The sequence below is a fragment of the Hylaeus anthracinus genome, unplaced genomic scaffold (assembly GCF_026225885.1).
Source record: "Hylaeus anthracinus isolate JK02 unplaced genomic scaffold, UHH_iyHylAnth1.0_haploid 11997, whole genome shotgun sequence".
Classification (NCBI taxonomy): domain Eukaryota; kingdom Metazoa; phylum Arthropoda; class Insecta; order Hymenoptera; family Colletidae; genus Hylaeus; species Hylaeus anthracinus.
In genome coordinates, this window is record NW_026534344.1 from 4,193,365 (window position 1) to 4,214,596 (window position 21,232).

General features: G+C 45.5%; 1 protein-coding gene across 1 annotated transcript in view; it reads left to right on the plus strand.

The window, feature by feature from the left end:
* Window positions 1–21,232, plus strand: part of LOC128889323 (uncharacterized) — an 80,828-nt gene that overhangs the window by 51,109 nt on the left and 8,487 nt on the right. The window contains exons 4-8 of the mRNA XM_054146864.1: window positions 522–753; window positions 13,656–13,916; window positions 15,850–16,007; window positions 16,398–16,647; window positions 18,784–18,899. Of these exons, the coding sequence (XP_054002839.1) occupies window positions 522–753; window positions 13,656–13,916; window positions 15,850–16,007; window positions 16,398–16,647; window positions 18,784–18,899 (1,017 nt within the window). The remainder of the gene's footprint in view (window positions 1–521; window positions 754–13,655; window positions 13,917–15,849; window positions 16,008–16,397; window positions 16,648–18,783; window positions 18,900–21,232) is intronic.

The window sequence follows — 21,232 nt, forward strand, 5'->3', positions numbered from 1 at the left end:
GCCTGTTAACGTTTTTAATTCGACCTGCAATCGATATTCGATAATGGAACACGAACGGATTAACGAAGTCCCGTATGTCGATATCCAAGACTTAACTAAGCAAACAGCAGAAGCAAAAGAAGCGCGGCTGAATTGATTCACAAGGGCGTGCAGTAACGCAATAATGGTCGCGATAGATTTTCCATGTATCCAATAATTTCGTAGCGGGGCGATGCCTATAATTTAACGGTATCGCGATACCAGTTGCCCAGGGCGTCGTTGGCCTCTCATTTAATTAACGACCAGACACCTGTGTATCGGAGGATTATTGCTCATCGATCGTATAAATTCTCGATTCTGTCAAGCTGAAGTTAATACCGGGCGGTTTCTCTTCTCGTTTTAGACCATCGAAAGTTGTGAAATTAACCAAAGAAAAATGAATCAACATGTCTTCAAAAAAAAAAAAAAAAAAAATAGTTCGCTATTTATCCTCTTAGGTTTTACCTTCTTTTAATTATCACGTGAATTTCAACTGTTTGCAGATAGTGCCGTCGAACGAGACCCGGTTGCAGCACAAGCAAATCTCGAAAGAACCGACTGTCTCCACAACCCCGACGACCTTTGTCCTCAGCGACGTTGTACGCCGTCAGATGAGGCACGTTCCAGACGTCTGCGAAAAGTTCAGTATCGGGGACGAGATCAAGAAAGAATTTTACAGCCCCAACTATCCGGATAACTATCCCAATCTTACCGAGTGCGTCAGAGTTCTGGAAGGTGAGCGAGCTATGTTTCCCTATGCGCGACATGCAACACCGCAAACGTCGAACAAACACCTGAAAAACATGAAAATGTAACTTCCTTGATCTTTCCAAATTAAATGTCCTCGTTTATCTTTTCCGTTCATGCGGGTTACTTTATAAACAAAATCTTGAAGAAAAATCTCCGCACGAGAATTTTAACGGGAAAACGAGAGATCGAGAAGAGGGAGAATCTTCAACAGACTCCCTGTCCTTTGCAACACATCCAAAAGCACGTATGAATATGTAAAATGCACAACGGGGAAAGTACCATTCCGCTACGATTCGTTCAAACAAAAAGTCTCATTTCGAGCGCGACGAACCTGGATGCTATATAGCTGAATGTAAATCCCTTATGAAAACGAATTTTCGCTTATCTATTTAACTCGCGGAATTAATTCGACGCAAGAGGTGTTCGGCACGTCGCAGTTCGCGGTTGATATTCCAGTGGTTTCGTACGTACAAGTTCGTCGTAACTTCCTAAACTCGGCCGAACTTCGAAAAGGGGTAGAACGGTCGCGCGTCGTCGTGATTGATACACCCCGGTGGTTGCGTTCGGTTTTGACAAGGATCCAGTAGCCTGCAAATCCTCCCGTTCGCCGATACAATGCATTCGTGCGCGTCACTGGCTCGAAAGAAACGCCTAAGTTTTTCGCCGCATCCTGTTTTCGCTGACAAACAGGTCCACGAGCACCGACTTCACAATAAACTGCGGATAAGGAATCGATAAACATTTCCACTCGGTTTCGATGTTCCACCGATATACATTGCGATCGATAAAATGAAATATAAATTTTGTGTACAAATTAGAAATGCAAATTTCGTTCACGTGAATTTTTCAACAAACAAGCACGGCGAATTATAATGCCGGCGGCCGTGTCTCGTCTCGTACCGATTGCTTATAAAGAGGTCATTACGATTCGCGAGGAACGAGCAACCATCTCCGTGTTCGGTCCTGGTCGCATTCCGCGTACGAACCTGTCCCCTTTTTCTGCACCCGGAATTCCCGGCGGCGCGAGAAGAGTAATTGCATAAAACGTCGGCGATCGGTGCTCGGAGCGATAAATCATGATGTTCCGTGTCCTTTCGCCCTGACCGTGGTCCCCTCCAACTAGATGCTTCGATAACGTATCGATAAATCTAGGAGGACGACCGTTTTCGAACGTCGCTACGGAGATTCGTCCGAAAGGACTCGTGAAACCTTCGATACGTTCCCTGTCACGCTGTTTTCGATCAAAATCGTCCCGCGTAACTCTGCAGCTTACGAAAAATTGTTGGATTCCAGGCGGATACAACCATACCCATGAACGATAATTTGAATATTAACAAATTTAACGACGGTGTTCTCGGTAGGAAAATGATAATGCAAGGGCTGAGAAAGGTCTGAAACAAATGTGTTTGTAGCTCGAGGCGTATGTGGTCTTAACCCTCTGGAAGAAGATAAAAAGGGTGAGAACAAAACGAGACGCGTGTTTCCACTCGACGGTCTTTTTAGCTGTGCGAACGTCTCGAAAGGCGACGGATTGAGCAAACGAGGGCAGCAGGGTCGCGTTCGAAATTGAGTCAGGGTCGACGAGCCGCGGACCGTGTACACCGAATCTTCTTCTGATGTACGAAAATAGTACCGACGGTGATTGCTGGTCCTCGGCCGAGTTTTGGAAACGATAGGCTCGACCGACGCAGACGCGACTGTTTTCATCGCGCGAGGTCGTGAAACTTCCCGAGGTCTACCAGTAGTTAATCATCGAAGAAAACACTGTCAACGGAATTGTGTCTCGTAGACGATGCAACCGTTTCGCATTCTTCGTCTCGGAGCTAGACAATTTACGTGGATGTAAACAACTAGGAACAGAGCACGATCGACGCGTTAACGACGTGGTAAGTAGTGCAGATATCGTGGCTGTCCAACGATGCTTTCCTTTTACGAACCCGACCGAGAAAATGACGTGCAATGTTTCCACGACTCGTAGCGTAGGCTGACGCGCGAGTTCTCTTGGATAGAACCAAAGTGGGACGATTTAATATAAGTATCGCAACGGAGCGTCGTAAACCAACGGTATTGGATGTCGCGGTTGAATAAATTCGAATCGAATCCCTTGTAAATCATACGCAGCTGGTATCGATGTAAGCCGACATACCTTATTTCCTTTCCAAGCGTCTCACTCGTGTTACGTGGTATTGCCTCGGATTTGCATGGTGAAGCTCGTCGTGGACTACGGACGTCGAAAAGTACAGCTGGTTAGGTCAGCGTTTCTCAACCTTCTTCGACTCGTGATCCACCCCCATGTACCGTTCATCTCTGCAACCTCCTACCCCCTCGTAATCGCTATCAAATTGTTAAAAGCGGAACATACTTGCCACAATCCACTCAGAAATTTTCGTGTCTCCACATTTATGTATCTTTTCCCCGGGTACTCCCTGCCTCGAGAATCACTGGGTTTAACCACCGCAACGCGAGCTGAATACGTTTAAGGATGTATCTCGATGATAATACTCTTTCCGTTGCTCGTCTCGGGTCGCTGATAAGGATACAGAACACCGCAATTGGCTCCTAACTGATAAGAGAGTGTGTGCTTCGCAACGAATTGGCTGCTTAACGTTTTGTATAAAGAGGGCCGCATCGTGCAACGCGAACGAACACCGAGGTCTAAATCGAGCGCTTGGTGAAACGCTGAAGAGCTGTACCTGCCTACGGATACACTGGGTGCTTCTTATAAAAGTACCGATATAATTTTACGCGACGATTCGAAATGTAATAAAGTGTACGATTAAGAAACCGTGTTTGAACAAAGTGTTTGGACAATGGATTCCTCCAAGGACGCGGTTAAGCCCCATCGCGTGCGACGAACAACAGACTACAACTGTGTGGTAGTTAAACGGACTGGTCTGTCAGTGCATCATACCCGCCATTACATCGAGCGAGGTGATTATGGCATATTAAGCGCCCCATGTGAATTACGTCACCCAATTATCCGGACGTCAATATGGGCATGGTAGGGATTAAGGAAGTTTCGCCCTGAACGCGATCGAGGTAAACCCCTGCACACCGGATTGTTCCAAATTACACAAATTGCCTGCTGTTAAGACTCCCACACGTTCTGTCTGTACCCTCGTTTCGAAATTCGAGGGTAATTTCTGTACCCCTATTGTCGCTTTCGAGCATCATTCTCGCGGTCCTTTGCCGCTCGTTCTGACGATTTCTTACGTTGCCGTGACGAGAACTCGTTAAACTCGTCGTTCGAAACTTGGTTCGCGGCAACGCTGTTAGTATGATCGTTGAAAGTTTTCGAGGATAATCCAGCTTTTGTAAAGGTCACTGTTCCAATAACGTTTTCGGTTAGGTGTCCTAGCAAACGATGGCAGACCGTGTCCGATCAAAGTTTAATTGGAACAATTCGAAGTTTCGCGGCATGCGAAGACAAAATCGCTCGGAGCTAGAGGATCCGTCCGCGCAGTTTCGTGTTTGGCCGAAATTGCCAGCGAATTGATGAACGTGCGAGCTAGAAGACTGCCCAATCCCGGGGTTGATACAACAGAGATAGCAATCGTTGCTGGATTGGAACCGGTACCACCTACGCCAGTGATTCTCAAACTCCATTTCCGCGATTTTCCGCGACGAAGGCGTATTTTTCAAACATCCCTTCGATATACAAGTGAAATTCAATTTTTTATTCTTTCGATATAATTTGGAAGTCGAAACACTATTTCCTCTCACTTTCGAATGTAGTTTACCTCAAGGGAGCAGGTAACAGTTCGCGTTTGGAGAGATTCGTGAGTTTTGAACGGAATTGCGACTGTCCCGGGGATGGGGTTATCCGGCTTCGAGGGATCGCTGGACTGTAAACTACAGATTCTCTCAGTACCCAGGCAAGTTCGTCGAAACCGTGGAAAGTGGAACAGAAGCGAGCTCAATGGATCGACGCGGCTGTATAACCTCAGCTGGGGGTAGCGTCTTCCATTTTACTTCTTTCTTTTCAGGGAGCTGGTTGATCGTGGAGCACGCGAACGGGCCAAGTTGCCCCTTCCGAGCCCCACGTCGGAAGGTCCTAATTGCACGAATGGAACCCTTTTTAATTGCTCGCTCGTGAGCACGATAACGCCGTTACAGAGGTATCATTATGAAATGTGGGACACTTTTAAGCAGCCCGAGCCACTCAGGCACGTTAATGAGATCACAGTTGGTTGGAGGCTGGATAAGCATTCGCTGGATGAAACGCGATCGAACTCGGCGTACACGCTTGCCCCTTCCCCCCCCCCCCCCCCTGCAACCCCTGGATTCCATTTCGGTACGGTAACGAAGAAAACGGAACCCGTGGAACGGCAGTTCGTTAAACGGGTGCGCTTCATCTCCCACGAGGATCGGGGCGGTAACGAGACGAATAGACGCAACTTCTTTTCTAATTATTCGTAGAATACCCCTCTCCTAGGTGGACGATCAAGGCCGTGAAGTTCATGCTCGACGACGGTAATGGATGGTATAGTTTATAATGCCGCACGGTTTACCGATGACAGAGCCTGTGAATTATTAGCCTAATCCGCGAGATTGCCGTCGACGTTACCAACGATCAGTTCCGAGCAGATACTGGCGAAAGTTCGTTCGTATAATCGCTAACAAATAAAGCCAAGCTAGCATAAATCGAACCACACCTCCGTTTTACCTTTTTCATTTCGATTCATTTCTTCTTTCTTGTAAAGGCATTGAAGTACGAAAAACTTGGCCGTGACACCAAGGTTAATCCAATGATTATAATTCATACGTTCGTAGAATTTTTCGCGAACGAAGTAGCTCGGTACCCTTTCATTCCTTGGCCCTTTTCATCACCCCGTTACCCGCGGCTACCAATTCACCGCTATCGCCGGCAGTCGCAATTTAAGGCGTGTCGTCGGACTCCGGATTTCTTACTCCTGCTAAGACCCACGTTTCACTCGACGAGTTGCGAACTCGCAATCAAAACTTTTCCTACCACTGTACGACGCTACGGTGCCTTTCCCGAGGGCTAATTACAATTCCATCTCCGACTGCTATTAATTCTTGCAAACATTCCGTTCATCGACTGTTCACGAGATCAAACGCATAGCTCGCCAAGTTTAATAAGATCCACGAGCTAATGACTAAAAAGTGGAGAGATAAGTGGCAGAGATAAGATCTGGTGATTTTATACCGTCCAAACCAGGAGATGACGACCTCTCGAGCGAAAAAGTTTCGACGTTAGCGTAGGACTCGTTAAGGAGAACTACTGATACAAAAGTTACCCCAAAAAAAGGAAAAACGTAAGAAAGAATGAGTCGACTGAGAATGCTTCAAGCGCGATCGAAATCATCCCACAACCGATGGAGAAAGAATTCTGTCTGGATTCTCGACACTAGGGCTAATACCTTCTGTGCTCGAGGCCAATCCACGAGAATTCGAAAGGTGGAAAAGAAATTGCGACACAGACCCTGGGAGAAAAGGCTCTTCAGAGTTGTCGGAGACAGGAGGAAGTCGTGGCTCAGTTCCAAAGTGGACGAGCAAATCAAGTTATCAACCACTCAGGAAGTAAGGGACCATCAAAGAACCGTTTAATGCGATCTCACGTAAATCAAGGGCGACCGCCCCCCTGCCGTCTCCGTGTTTCATGGAACATCGAAATACTCTAAGGCCGAGAGTCTCTGCAGGGGAAGCCATTAATTGCGGCAAGACACTGCGCTTGTCCTTGAATCGAAATGCCGTTAAAGACCACAATGCGCCTTACCATTGATCATTATTGCCTAAAAAAAAAGGCATTAAATAGAACTTTCTGAATTTTACTAAAATGTTTCATACATTCGTACCGTTCGATAAGTTGGATTCAGAGAAAGAATTCTATATGTTGCTTTTCCATTACATGCTCTGTATCCCAAAATCCTCAAAGCCATGTTGGTCATTATATTCCGAATGATTAATCGTACCGATCATGCTAATGGGTATCCGAAACTCCTCTTCGCAGTAGAATAATGTAGAATTTAAAGTCCATTTTAACAACGTATTCAATCTGCGTTGCAACTCGGAATTACGCGAGACTTAACAGTGGCGATCGGTGGTATTACTTGGGCATGCGTCCGATTCGGTAAATTCATTCAGAGCAGTTAGTCCCGGTAAAGTTTGCATCGATTAATCCCTTCTTGTGGCTCGATTGTTCCCCATTATCCTCCGTAGCAGCACTCCATGACGAGTGCCATAGTCGAACCGTCCCCCAAACTCCAATGAATCGCTATGAAAACAGGAAATCTCGAAACGACGACGTTTGACTCTAAAAGGACTTCTGAATTGACCCTATGCATACTACGATCATTCAATTTTTCTTAAATTGTTACGTTACCATAAAAATACAATTTTGAGGATTTGAAAATTTACTACCCCGTCTCTACAAGTAATATGTGAAAGTACTTTGATCATGGTTCCAAAGTGGTACGGAATTACAAATTCGTGCAGAATATTAAATATGTAAGACGTAAATGTATTCGCCATATCGTCGATTACATCGCGAATCAGCATTCCTGAACGCCTCATCAGCCACAATAAATTACAAAAACCTTTGTTCCATTAAATCGAAATAAATGGTAGACGGCTAATAAGCGATCAAATTTGATCAGATCGATCGGTACAATTGCGTTTTATATTGCTACGTAATCCATTTCGAGAGACCGGAGTCATTGAGCACCATCGTCGCTAATGAAAACCGTCGTAAAGTATCGCAGCCTTCGCGTCAAATCATTTTCCTCCGATATTTACGAGGCTTTTAACCAAGAAATGGCCAACTAAAATTTAACGAACACTCGTGACGCGCAATTAAATAAGTCGCGTGTATTCTCCCCGTTTGTGTTCTTTCAAGGATATCAATCATAGCGCTAAAGAATTAATTGAAAATAATTTACAACGACTGCGAAACATGTTTGCGTAGGGAATTAAGAGTGAGCCAAATAAAAACGTGATGATATTTAATAGATTTTCGTTCTTCTCTTATTTCCTCGTACGAAAATTGGAATAAAACTCGACAGCAAAGTTTTCTCGTTCGCTATATACCGAACGACGGTTAAGCAAATGGTAATTTATTTACATCCATTAAGCTGGAAGCTTAATATTTAACGAAACGTCAGTCGCACCGTTTCGCGTGCAATTTCATCGCTTCAGGGGCAAAGGAGCTCGATTAATCGCAATGATTGGAATTCAATTGAAATTAATTCAATCGAATTAAATTCAATTGAATTTAATTACGTCAGAAATCGTGAAAGAGGAGTCCTGCGAAGTCTAAAGATTTTTTAACGAAATATTTTCATTGGGAATCAAATAAATTGAACTATACGTACCAACTCTATAAGTATTCGGTTATTAGTATTCATCCGTGTCAGTAACGGAAAACAAGAAACGATAAATATTGTAATGATACGTTCGAAAAACGAAGAACCTTGGGAGGACCCAATCGGTAAGGAGGAGGAAGCGCAGTCGCGACGCCGTAAACCTTGCAGCGTCCTATCGTTCCATAAAAGATTAAGTCGACGTTAGTTCCGCGTCATAAACTCGGCATTTCTCTCGGCCAGGGTGTCCTTTTTACCGCGGCCCTTCCTACGAGATAAAGGAAATACGCTGTGGCGACCCGGTGCACGCAATTAACGTCGCAAACAATCGGGGTCGCTTTCTCGGATAAATTATCGCACTATTGGTCGTGGGACCTCGTCATCGATTAGCAAAATTTTAGTCGAACAATAGACGACGAATGAAATAGTGCGGAGCCATTTGTTCGTGATTTTCATCCAATCGAGCCGTTATTTAAATAAAGTTAATTGTGTATAAATTGTACAATGGTTGATAACTCTATAATATAGCATTTTTGTACATTTTGTACATACATGTTATTTTTCATTCATTATTCGAAGCTTTTATCTAGATCAGAATTTTGCCCATCCCTGGACAGCGTTCGTTCAGCACGTTATGAACCGCAAAATACAGACGCAAAATTGTGTATTCATTGAACCGTTGTCGATCATCCTTTGATCCAACAAACAATGCCACGGGCGTAATTTAAACAATCACGTGAAATTGAGTTTCGACATAGGATTTCACTCTCTCCGGGAGTCAAAAACTCTGTGTATTCCGCGGGCGTAGCAGAATAGCAAACAGAATACTTGCTTTGATTTCATAAAAACTGAGCGCGTAACGCTCCGTTGCTCTTGGCTTGCGGAAAATTTTTGCTAATATTGCCCGGCGGCACGCAGTTACAAGCAATAAACACTGAATACGAGCGAGAGCGTGAGCAACGAGGCTCCACCGTTTTGCCGGAGTTTCTAGAACAGAGCGGTTGGCTCGTGCAACTTCCAGAAACCACGCTAGGCACTCCCTTATCCAGGGAAAGCGCCATGGAAAATTCGATGACCTCCCCGGGGAGATAGCGATCGTTATTGCGAAGGTCCACGGATTCTAAGAACCAGCAAGAAGCTTCGCGAAGCCATATTTTTTCTACCGTAACTGTATTCAGAACAAAAACGTTGATGTTCTCTATAGACAATGATTTTTCTTGTTACATCTTATCGCGACACGAGTGTTTTCAAGACTTTTATAAAATTACCCCGACTTTCTCGCTAACTTTCAATCGACTAACCAACTCCAACGAACTCTCCATGGCTTAACTCACCCTCCAATCGCAATGCACTCTTCGCCAGTCACATGCATATCATACGTATGTACCGCGGATCTCTTAGGTCCAAAACTCCAAGTGTATTGCCAGCATCCCTTCAGTCGCATGCTTCATCAAATCCCTTCTGTACTACACAAACACACTTGTCATTCACATCCGACGCGAGAGAGGTGCATCGATTCCCGGAACGTGAACACTGAAAATGTATACCACTCTGCCAAGAAGTCTACATATAATACATACGAGGAAAGTGATTATTTCGATATCAAACTAACGGCAAGAGTTGTTGCTGCCTACTTCCAAGGGATAATAAAAATCACAACTAGACCATTTATTTGCATTACACAGTGGTCCAAATAAAATGAGTCTAAAGCGCGGAAAGTCGAGAAACATTTTCTTAACTGCACGAGGTTTATGTCACCTCGGTTTTTTTCCAATTTCTCCGAAGCGTCAGTTTGGAACCAGGCCAATTGCCACTCTAAACGCGTACGTCTGGCGCTACACAAAATTTTCCACGATACAAGATGGCGCGCAAAATTAGTAAAACGTATCTCTATCGATCACCAACGCCATCTTTCCAAACCCGGAACACGTTCGAGCTTCGATACTTTTTCACGGAGACACCCAGAGAAAATATCTCTTTTTATCTGTGTCGATGCTTCTCCAGCCCTCTACGAGGTAAGAGGTGGCTGATCAATGTCAGCCAAGCCACGTAGCCCAATAGTCGGCGATAAAGTGTTAGATCAACCGTTACTGCGTGGAATCGAACTCTGTCCACGTTCGCGCAGAAATCACCCTCGAAGTCGCACGGTAACTTTCAAACGGTAGCCGTCGAAAAGAGTGAAAATACGTTTTAACGGACTTCGCGATTTGCGATGCTTCGCAGCGCGAGAGATTAAGCCCAGGAGTTATTTACTATTTTTTCTGTCGATATCGGTAAAGTTGCACAATGTATAAAATCGCTGATAAAAAAGAGAAGCGGTCTAGCAGACCGTGACGAAGAGTGCGAACGACGAGAGAAGCTCGAACAGGGCTGGAAACCTGATGGTCTTATTAAAGGACGCTGGTCGTTAGCGGGAGAACTACGAAGACCGATAGTCAACGGAAAGTGGCGCAATTCCGAGACGGATGAGTCTCGCGAGACTCCATGGGCGAAATCGTGCCACGCTAATTTCGCGGGGTCGCAAGACCCGCGCGAATGCTTGAGCGTTGAATCTCGCGGAGAAGAGAACTTCTCCAGTCGACGGAAGCTATTCCTTACGTAAGCTCCACTTTCACAGGGGCTCGAGCATCGTGGAAGTTCGCGGTATACATCGACGGGAACGGGAACACGAACTTGGGATAGATATTAACTATTCTCGCACGAAATGTCTGACTTTGCAGTTCCGCGTAAACGTTCGTCAACTCGCGATAATGACCCAGCGTTCCTCCGAAATCACGTTGTTTCTTCCGTAACGCCCCGCAACAAGAACCATCGCAGCTACTGCTTTCGTCAAATTTATAAACATTTTTTCAAACGCGGAAAAAAGGGGAAACCATTGAAAAGTGTTTCGAGGTACAGATCGCGGCAATCTCGCGTCGATTACGAGACCGAACGATGATACAATCGGAAAATAATGAAGCGTAAAAGGACGGGAAGAAGACACTCCGAATCTGACGAAAAGAAGAAACGCGATCGACCGTTCCAAGACTGGAGTGCCAGTATTTTCTATGCGAAAGCGAACAGCGGGATTGCCAACGCTTTGGAGTTTCCTTTTTCCTTCCAAGGAAATGGTCGCGACGGAGACCTTCGTCCTTCCTTTTTTTCCCACCTTTCCCTCTTTTGCCGCTTTCTCCTCGGTTTGCTTCGAAAAACGCGGTTTTACTAAACGAGAATCTCGGAGCGTCTTGAAAGTCTCTATTCAGATGCCGTTCGCGGAACGGAAAGCGTTTGCTCGCCCAAGAAACTCGCCGCGCCGCTTGGAATGACATCCTCGATCGAGACCGGAACTCTTGCGATGACTACGCGGTTCCCGTTTCCGCAAGATTTCCTATCGCGATTGTCTGTCACGAACTACACGATTGAAACGTACAACTATAAACTCTTTTTTACGAATTGTAAAAGTATAAAGACTGAACGCATCGGTGGGGAAGTGTTTGAATTATGTCTGACCGTTACTTTCTTATACCACTTCCTCCAGTTTATTTTCATTCTTTACCGACGCGCGAATTCTACGGGACAGAAACGAGACCGCGACTGACGTGGGTTGATCGCAGACGATGGCCAAAATTTCATTCATACCGCGACAAAAATACACGCCAGCAACGATACGTCGAAAATAATAGCGTCATCGTGGGGACGACATCCTTGCACGTGTACCGAGAAAGCTTCTAATAAAGCTCGGACGTCATTTATCACGAGTCACCCAAAGCAGTCTTACTTAGTAGTCGAGAGATCGCAGATCTAAGTAACTCGATGCACGCGTCCCGCAAGGGCACCAGCCAGACTATCGACAAGAATCTTCATTTCGTGCGACAAAGATTACTCGTGGGTGTTGTTGGCGCGATTTTAATCGCCACCGAAATACACGGTCTATTTCTCGAGCGCCGTTTAATCGCAATAACCGCCCAAAAACAAACACGCGGCCCGATAATCGACGATAGAATTTCCAGGCAATATTTTTCTTCCTATCGCGACCATAGACCCGCGCGTAAATCTTTATCCAGCCCGCGAACGGCAATGCAACCGAGATATTTTATACGCGAATACCGTACTATTCGCCAGCGAGAAATGACTCAGGTATGGGAACTGCTGCGAGTCAAACTTTTATTCAATCGCTTCTGCGATACGCAGCAAGACGATATAAAGCCTCGTTTTTGCTCGTATTCGTTTCGATAAACAGGGCTCAAGACTTTAAGAGAAAAGCAGAAATAGGAATAGCCGTACCCTCGTACAAAGTGCAATCATCGAATCGTTACAGGATGGTACCTGGCCAGTATTCAATTTCGGTACACGAGCTATCACTTTCAAAGCGTTCAAACAATTCTATATAAGCAGAGGCACAGCGTGAAAAGCGCAAACGGTCGGTCAATCAACTGGAAGTTCCTCTGTAATTCGCGATTACTATCGCGAATGAAAAATTCGCCGCTCGTTACGGGGACCACCACAAAGGCAACCGCCTTTTGGAAGATAAAGTGAATTCTAACGATCGGATCGCGCTGAATAATTCGGGGATAATCTTCGTACGTGCGGTGAAAGCGAGAACCCGTTTGCATCCCAAGTGCCTCATTATAGATTGCAACTCGTATCGTCGGGATTTACGCGCGTCGAGGGGGTGGCAAGACCCGCGCACGAACATCGTGATTTTTGTAAATCGCGCATTCATATTCCGCCATACGCCCAAAGTTGTGCGGCAGATAAGAGAATACCGAATTCGATTTGTCGAACGAGGAAAGCGTCATCAAGGGCGTCTTTCGCGTTCGTCTATCTCGGAAAGGCGCGCTTTATCGAACGTCAAGGATTCCGTTTATTTTCTTCCCATTCGAATGGCGTAAAAAAAGCAAAAATCACCGTTGGCACCGTTTTATTTCCCGAGGTGCTATAGTAAATTATGACTTCTGGAAATATGGCCTCAATTTGAGAGATGGAATAATTTTTTTTCCATTGCCAAATAAAAACGTACGGCAAAACACTGCGCGAACTGCACGCGGAGCCGCGTACTTCGACGTTCCAAAAAAAACGAGGAACTGGGGGACTACGACGAACAACCTGGCGGCGTGCCAGAGCGACTTTCGAGGCTAACGACATCAGAATATTTGTCGTGTAACCGGACCGATCCCGAGCACATTCTTGCACAGGGATTCGAACAATGTGTGTCCTGCGCGCGAGATTGTTTTTCTTGGAAAGACAAGCTAGGAATGTTGCATCCAATGAACGTACACCTACTTCCCGTTCCAAGATCGTCGTTCCCACGAAACCTTGGTCGAACTTTCCTCGTGCAAATTGTTGCTGTTATAGCCTTGGACTTTACAATTTTCAAAAAGCAAATTATCTTTCACTAGGTAATTTAAATACCGAACACCGATTGCGAACGATTCCAATTTCCCTATCCCCTTAGAATTTTTTGTATTTTAAATGCTGCGTTCGTTTTCAAGTTACAGCCTCGATGAAGCGCGGGTCGTCAAGACGGTCGACGTCTCCGCATTCCACTTCAGCCTCTAACGTCCCGTTTCCCCTCTCGTATTTCAGCTGACAAAGATATGCTACTGAAGCTCGACTTTCGGGACGAGTTCAAGCTCGAGGATAGCGCCGACTGCCGTTACGATTTCCTCGAGGTACGTGACGGCCAGCACGGCTACTCCAATCTCCTCGGCAACTACTGCGGCACGAATTTCCCCCCAGAGATCACGTCGAAGACGAGATACCTCTGGCTGCGATTCCACAGCGACGATAGCATCGAGGGCAAGGGCTTCAAGGCCGTCTGGAGCATGATACCAAGACCGACCTATCGTAAGTCCACGGAATTACGCTCGTTCTTCCTGTCCGTCACGTTGCGCGATATGCACGATACTTTCTAACGCGCGACACTGCGATTCGTTCGCGTCATGCCTCGTGATATTCGATAAACGATCTCGGTTTCGTAATAAAAATCATCTCGCGAGACACACGAAGTAGTCATAATTTATGACGAATATCTCTGCGACCGAATGTACGCGAACAATGTTAACGAATGTTGAAACTCCGGATTCAGTTACATTTCATTACGGACACGGCACGAATAATAAAATTTGGTTTCATCATTTACAGTTTCATCGTTATTCGTAATTGTCGCGCATTTCGTGGATCAGGGGGAAATGCGGGCTCGGGGAGAAAGAATAACGACCATCGTTATTAACATTTCACGGGGGGTATCTGTATCGCGAATACTTGGTTGTTCTCGTCGTGTTCTTGGTTGAGAAATTACGAGACACGTCGGGAATGGATGAACACCGAGTACCGTGCGAGCGCGAACGGAAGCCAAAATTAATTCATAGTCACCAGGAAGAACAGGGGAAGGCTATGAATACCCGGGATCCACCCGCGGCAAGAGCCATCGAGCTGTTCCATAGATCTCCTTACAGTGGCGCCTCATCTTTGGATCGCCGCGAGGCTCGTTAATCGTTTGACTTACGTGATATATACGATCATCATTTTATTAGATGAACGCACGATGAGGCGATAACCGTCAGACGTGTAATTTATAGCTTGTTGCCGAAAATATTCGGATGTTGACTCTTTGAGACGGGGAAATGAAAAACTACTAGACGGACACGAGACTGTACGAAACGAGGGAAAATAAATTTCCCGTTAACGATTGCAAATTAAGTGTTTTATGTTCATCCTTTTCGATAGAAGAATATACCCATCACGTCCTCCTATCCGTTTGAAACAAAAGCGGTGGGTGCCGGGTGATTCTCGGATCAAAATTCTCATCCGGACGTTAGCCCCAACACTGGCTAACGTTGGGAAGCTTCCAATCTACCGGGATCTTTCGACTATCTGGTGTCACTGTGAGATTTTTATTCGCGTCGACTGTAATGGTGACGTTAAAAATAACTGGAAAAATAACCGCGATATAAACAAACGATTTTCCCTTTACTCGAAGATCTCAACACGCGCCACAAGACGGAGTACGGTGCAACGATGTTCGTTCGCGCTTCATAAGCCTCGTTAAGTTTTTCGCGTTTCCGCCCTCGCGGCTACGAATACCGTTACTCTTGACACGCTCCAAAACGCCGTAGCTCTCCTCGTGCACGCCGTGGGCGATGGAACAACGCTACAACAAAAGGAGGAAATGAATCGGACGAGGGTCGAATCTGTTTTCGCGGTTGATTAATTTCCTGCGCTTTTATTGTGCGTCGCCAGCTAGGTCGGGGAACCTTCACAGCGTCAATTCGAAACGGGAATGCGAAATGAATTATACCGCGAACAATGGGCTTGGCATTTCTTTTTTTTTTTTTTTTTTGTTTGTTTGTTTCTTTACGCGGACGGTCTTTTGCATTCTCGTGGCTGTTCTGCCGGAGCCCGCTGGTAATTCGAGGAGCGTGCAATCCATTGGCTCGTGGCGTCGACTGGAGTGAATCGTGCTCGAATATCGACGAGCTGGTATCGGTGGAAAATGAAACGCGAGCGACCGCGATGCAGTCGGTCCTTGAGTTACGCGATCTCGAAATAACGTGGAACGCATGGTTACGCTACCTCTGCTTTCTCTTACTCGCACTCATCCCCGACGTGTGACATGCCTTGAATATTCAATCAATTTCGGAGTTTGAATCGATGGAAAGACCGATCCTGGACTGCTAGTCGTATCTATACAATTCGACTTGCGCGGAAAGTTTCAGAACAAATTAACCGCGTAAGTTGGGGACTCGCTGTATTGTATTGTACAAGGCGTGATTCGCAGCTGGAGTGCCACCGGAACCAGAGCCATGCGTACGATACGTGAACGGGATGGAAGCTGTTATCAAGAGCGACGATGTCGTGGACCGGAAGAAACTCGCCGAGAAAGAAGGCACCCCGTTGGACTGCATGTGGAACATTACGGTGAAGGAGGGATGGAAGGTAGGAAGCTGGAATAATTGTTAGGAAAAAGACAGCCTTTAGTCTCTCCCGTTCGTGCTGGTAAACATCGCGTTGACGATCTTCGGAATTTCGACAATTAAAAGAAGAAAGATCGTCAACGTGACGTGCATTTTCAACGAAATCGCTCAAAGACTGAGCGCCTCGTCAGCTCGTCGAAATGTCTTTAATCCCTGCTGCCTTTTCGGGGCATTCGTTCTCTTTCTGAAAACGGGATCGCATGCCTCGCAAAAATGTTGGCCGATCCCGACGTTTCGCCCCGTTTTCCTCTTAAACCGCACCGCCTAATTGATAGAAATCCTTTGAACATCGCGGTTAAGCTTCGAAAAAGAATCCTCCGGCATTCATCGTGGAAACACGTACAATTTTCAGATTCAGCTGACGTTCTCGGATCCCTTCAAGCTGCAACGACCGAACGAGTGCGACGCCAACTTCGTGGACATATTCAAAGAACGCACTGACATGTCCTCGAGAGAGAAGAATTTCTGCGGCAGCATCGCCGACACCGTCGTCATCCACACCAATATCGCCTTTGTCAGGTTTTACGCTGAACCTAAAGCGCTGAACAGCAGCTTCGAAGCCGTCATGACAGCGCTCAGGGACAGAGACCCGGGTGACAAACGTGAGTCTGCACACATGGTCGATTAATTGTTCAGCCTGTGGTAGCTTTCATTCGGTCTCCATATCGTCGAGGATATTATTTGGCGGAATAATGTAACCACTTGATGCAGTGGATGGTGATATTTTTAAACCCAAAGCACGCCTTTGGATCAAGGACGAAGGATCTTCTATCGTACGAAGTTGTTCGGTGCACCATCGATCGCATCGGTTACAAATTATATATCTGGCAGCACCTGAATTACCGCGAAATTACTCGTACAATTGTAATTACACCCCCTACCCTGCCGCTTTGTATTACAGATCGGTTAGGTAAAATGCCACTCGAAGTTATTCCGTATAATGGACTGTTCGTATCGTTAATGTTCCAACGATTTGCGTGCCGAGTCTCTCTGATAAATAATAACCATTTGTCTCTTCCATGATTAGTCTTCTCCATAATTACTTTTATTTTCAATTACTGCAAAAACTTGCGGAGCTCCGTTAATTTAGTACGTTCCCATTAGACCGTATGTCTCAATCCCCCGACACGAAACGGTCTCGGTCGAACACGGTACGTCTGGTGTTAACTTTAATGAAACTTAACATCGAAATTACAGGCGTGCCGCGAACAAAGACTCTCGCAATATTCCCGTGGCGTGCAGTCTAATGGAAATTAAACTTTCTAGTTCGCAAACGAGCGGCAATTACTAGTGCGTGGCCTAACTATCGCGCGATGGATCGTTAAAAAAATATAATTGGATTATCTACCATCTGACGCTCGCGTGTCTCTGTCGCTTCGGATAGGTTTTCTCGATTTTCAGAGGCTCGTTCCACGGCGATTAATTAACAACTTTATTCACTTAACCGATATCGACGTATCCATCGATAAAGCGAACCGTCCTTTGTGTGTAATCCAAGCGTACATAACCGTTTCCATTGTTCCGCGAAACCCTTCTGCGCGGTGCTGTTTTTACGCGACGAAAGTTGCTTTATTAATCTCTGGGGTCCGCGCGAGATCGTGACTCGTTAACTCCGGGCTATTATTCCAAATTGCAATTTGCGAACGGAGCGTGCAATTGACCACGAAGACTCGCGGTCTTCGGTTTGAGACGCGTTAATAATCATCCAATTTCCGAACTGTGTTTTATGCGAATACTAATACTGTGGAACGAGCCAGGATACGCTAAATTTATTTTTCAAGTAGACCAGAGAAAGAACTTATCGTTGGAATTAGAAGTTAGCTAAACCAACTATGATTGTACTATGACTATAACTATGAATGAACTATGATATTTGAATTTTATAAAAATTCCTGACGTCGACCGCATCAAGCGATCGATTTAACGGAGAACAACCCTTTAGTATTACCGCGATAAAAAGATCTTCCGCGAGTGTGGTGTATTTCTTCTTATTATGCGGGCATTCTTTAAACAGTCAGTGAAACGAATGGAATCGTTCGTTTAAAGCTATCAATTAGTACGATCGACCGACTTCGATCCGATCCAATCCTGCTCCGTTCAATTGCTTCATCCGATAAATGCAACGATATCGACGAAAAAAGGTAATCTGCTTAACCGGTTCATACCGAAGGGAATAATCGGTTGCTAAAGGATTCGAATCCTATATTAATGGCGGCAGAGCCACAGCTGAATGGTAAATGGAGTAACCCAGCGGTAGTGCGGTTACGCGTACGGAATTCCCCGTTCTATCTCATCGCGGGAAGAATTCCCGGCTCTCCGCACCTGCCATCCCCGCGAAACTAATATCTTACCGGTGACTTGCCCGTAGAACCGAGAAATTCACTTGCTCGTCTATCTCCTCCAACGATAAGACTTTAAAGGAAAAGTTCTTCGCCCGACTCGTATGGTCTAGTCTCGAATGATCGTGCCGGACAATACAAAAATTCCTCGCGTTAAAGTAAAGTTTTAGCGCGTAATTAAAGAAACTGAATCGTTTAAAGGAATTTAATTCATCGTTTCGCTAGCTTCGAGTTTGTTTGAAATCTGCTGGATTTACAAGACGTCGCGTCGACTCCTGATTTCCGTTCGAAAATTCCGAACCACGCCCTTCCACGGACGATACTAAAACTTGTACGATGATTTAAAAGTACGAGCGTGTAACGTCTCTATTTGTTCGTTCTTCTGTTTCTTTTTTCTAGCCTGCCTCGACGACGAGTACTATTGCGAGGACGCGACCTGCATCGACGCGAACTTAACGTGCAACGGAAGGGTCAATTGCCGTTTCCGGTGGGACGAAGAAGACCAGGCCTGCCACGTAAGTGAACGAACATTACGTCCAAATGCAATTCAATCTAGGCGCTGGCCGTTAAATATTTTCCGATTTCCGGAATCATCTTCGCTGCATCGAAACAAGTACCGCTCTTGAGCATCATTTAGAAACTGTTATTAGGAGTAATCTGTTAAAGAAGTCGACGATAAATCCTTCGTATAAGATGTCTATCGTGCTCCCCCGTATAGCAAAAGCAAACGAATGGATGCACGCAATACAACGTGGTTTCGCAGCAGTCGGTCCTCGCGTCATGCGAAAATATCATCCTGGCTGGAATTACCTCGGTTTCTCATTTGTTAGTGCCAAACCAGGGATCCAGGATATGCAGCGCCGTAAGAATGGCACATCGCGTAGACCTAATCCCTTTCTACCCTTTTGCGCAGTCTTCGTCTGTTCCAGGGGTCTAATTAATTTATTCAAAGAAGGTTCAGCACGTCTATCTAGACTCGAGCCACCGTCTTCGCTATATTTAATATGTACGCCGCAGCTTTACCCGTGAGCCTCTAATAAAACGGATCATCGCTTTCTCGTTAAATTCGCGTGAACCATTCCCGTTTTTGCCATCTCGCGAAATCGATTCATCGACAGCTTATGTAGAAATTACCAGGATTATTGTCACCATTGGTATCCATTAATAATCCATGAATTCTCGATCGCGTTCATTAGGAAATCGACTTCTTTGTAGGAAACCACGGGAATCCGGTGTGTGGGACCGTAGTAGAGCCAGTAATATCCTCCAGCCTCTCGGAGCTGTCTCTGTGCCCGCTTCCTCAGTGGTTAATTAATTTATTCAGGCCAGCTTTTGCTGGCCGGAGCCAGTCGTTCCGTTTCCCTGACCTCCGACTCGCGGTTTCGTGATATCCGAATGCGTATCGTCCCGCTATACGGAAAGCTATTTCCGGTTCCGGGGGCGCAAAATAGTATGCGCGACTGGCAAACTACCAAAACAAGCCACCACCGAAACAACAGCACCATGACACCGACGGGATATTAATTCATCAGCAATTAATGCCGACGATACGTTGCCATCCGATTGCAGCCTTGTTTCAACATGCACGACGCGTGAACGGTTCCCAGTGCACGAAAATCGACACCTCGGTGATATTTTAATCGGTGCGTAACGGATATGGTTGCCTCCTCGATTCGAGAATAACCGAAAGGGTGAATCCGAACGATGAATCCTCAACAGGAATCGTCCAAGACCACGGTTGACTCGTAATCTGATTAACATTCCGATTCTAGATTTCCATGAGAATCGTTGCTACAACGAAACAGATCCTTTTCTCAAGCGAGAGACGACGACTCAATTAACCGCTGTATTCTTTCTTGCACCGCTTTCGAGAAAGGAAATATTATCGAGTGGCTCGTTTAGGCCGAGTCGAAGATACGGCCGCGACAAAGACGAGATGGGAGTTCAAGCCTTTCTTCTAAGTAAAACGTTCGGATTAAAAGAAGTAGCCACAAATAAGGTCGGCTCAGCCCGATCCTCGACACCGGCAAAGGAAAAAGAAACCCTTCGGTTAAACCGCAAAAATGAAGCTCTTTGCGGTTGGTTATACAGCAATATCCATTCGTAAGATCGCCAGCTTCTTACCCTGGAAAGCAGGCCGCCGGCAAAGAAGGCTCAAGAATTCCTTTCTGTTTGTACGATTCATCAAAGATACACCGAGCATAAAAAAGGATTCCTCTAATTTGATCGCACGAACGAAGTCGCGTCTTGTTCCGTTTTAGAGAAATTCGAGAAAAGGTGCTATAGCTCCCTTCCAAACGAATTCCTTGTAAATCGATGTTGATTGATTTGAAACCATTCATCGATTACTTCCCGACGTCTACGTTCCACGTGAATTTATCTCGGTCGTCGCGAAAAGTCATTGTAACGGCCGCAGCTCTTCTCCTTAGGACATCGCTCTTGAAGCGAAGTTAGAAGCGATGTAAAAAATGATACCAACCCCGCGTTCGTTTCTCGCAAAGTTCCCGTAATCTTTTACCTGGTGCGCGGAAAATTACGCGAGCGACAACGGCATTGTTTACGGGTCTATTTAAACAGCCAGCAATTTCAAAGGACGAGTAATGTAATACGTTCAGACGAAACAGCCATGCGTGTATCAGATATGCTTTGCTTGCCTTGTATTTACCATCAAAAGGTACGATAAATAAATTACTTAAAATATATTAGCTATTAGTATATTAGAAGTTCTATTACAGTGTTAACACATTAACCAAACATTTATAAGAAATAATATTAACTTTTGTCATTTGAGATGGCGTACCACTCAAATTAATTAAATTTAATTGAAATGTATTCGTGTCCTGCAGTA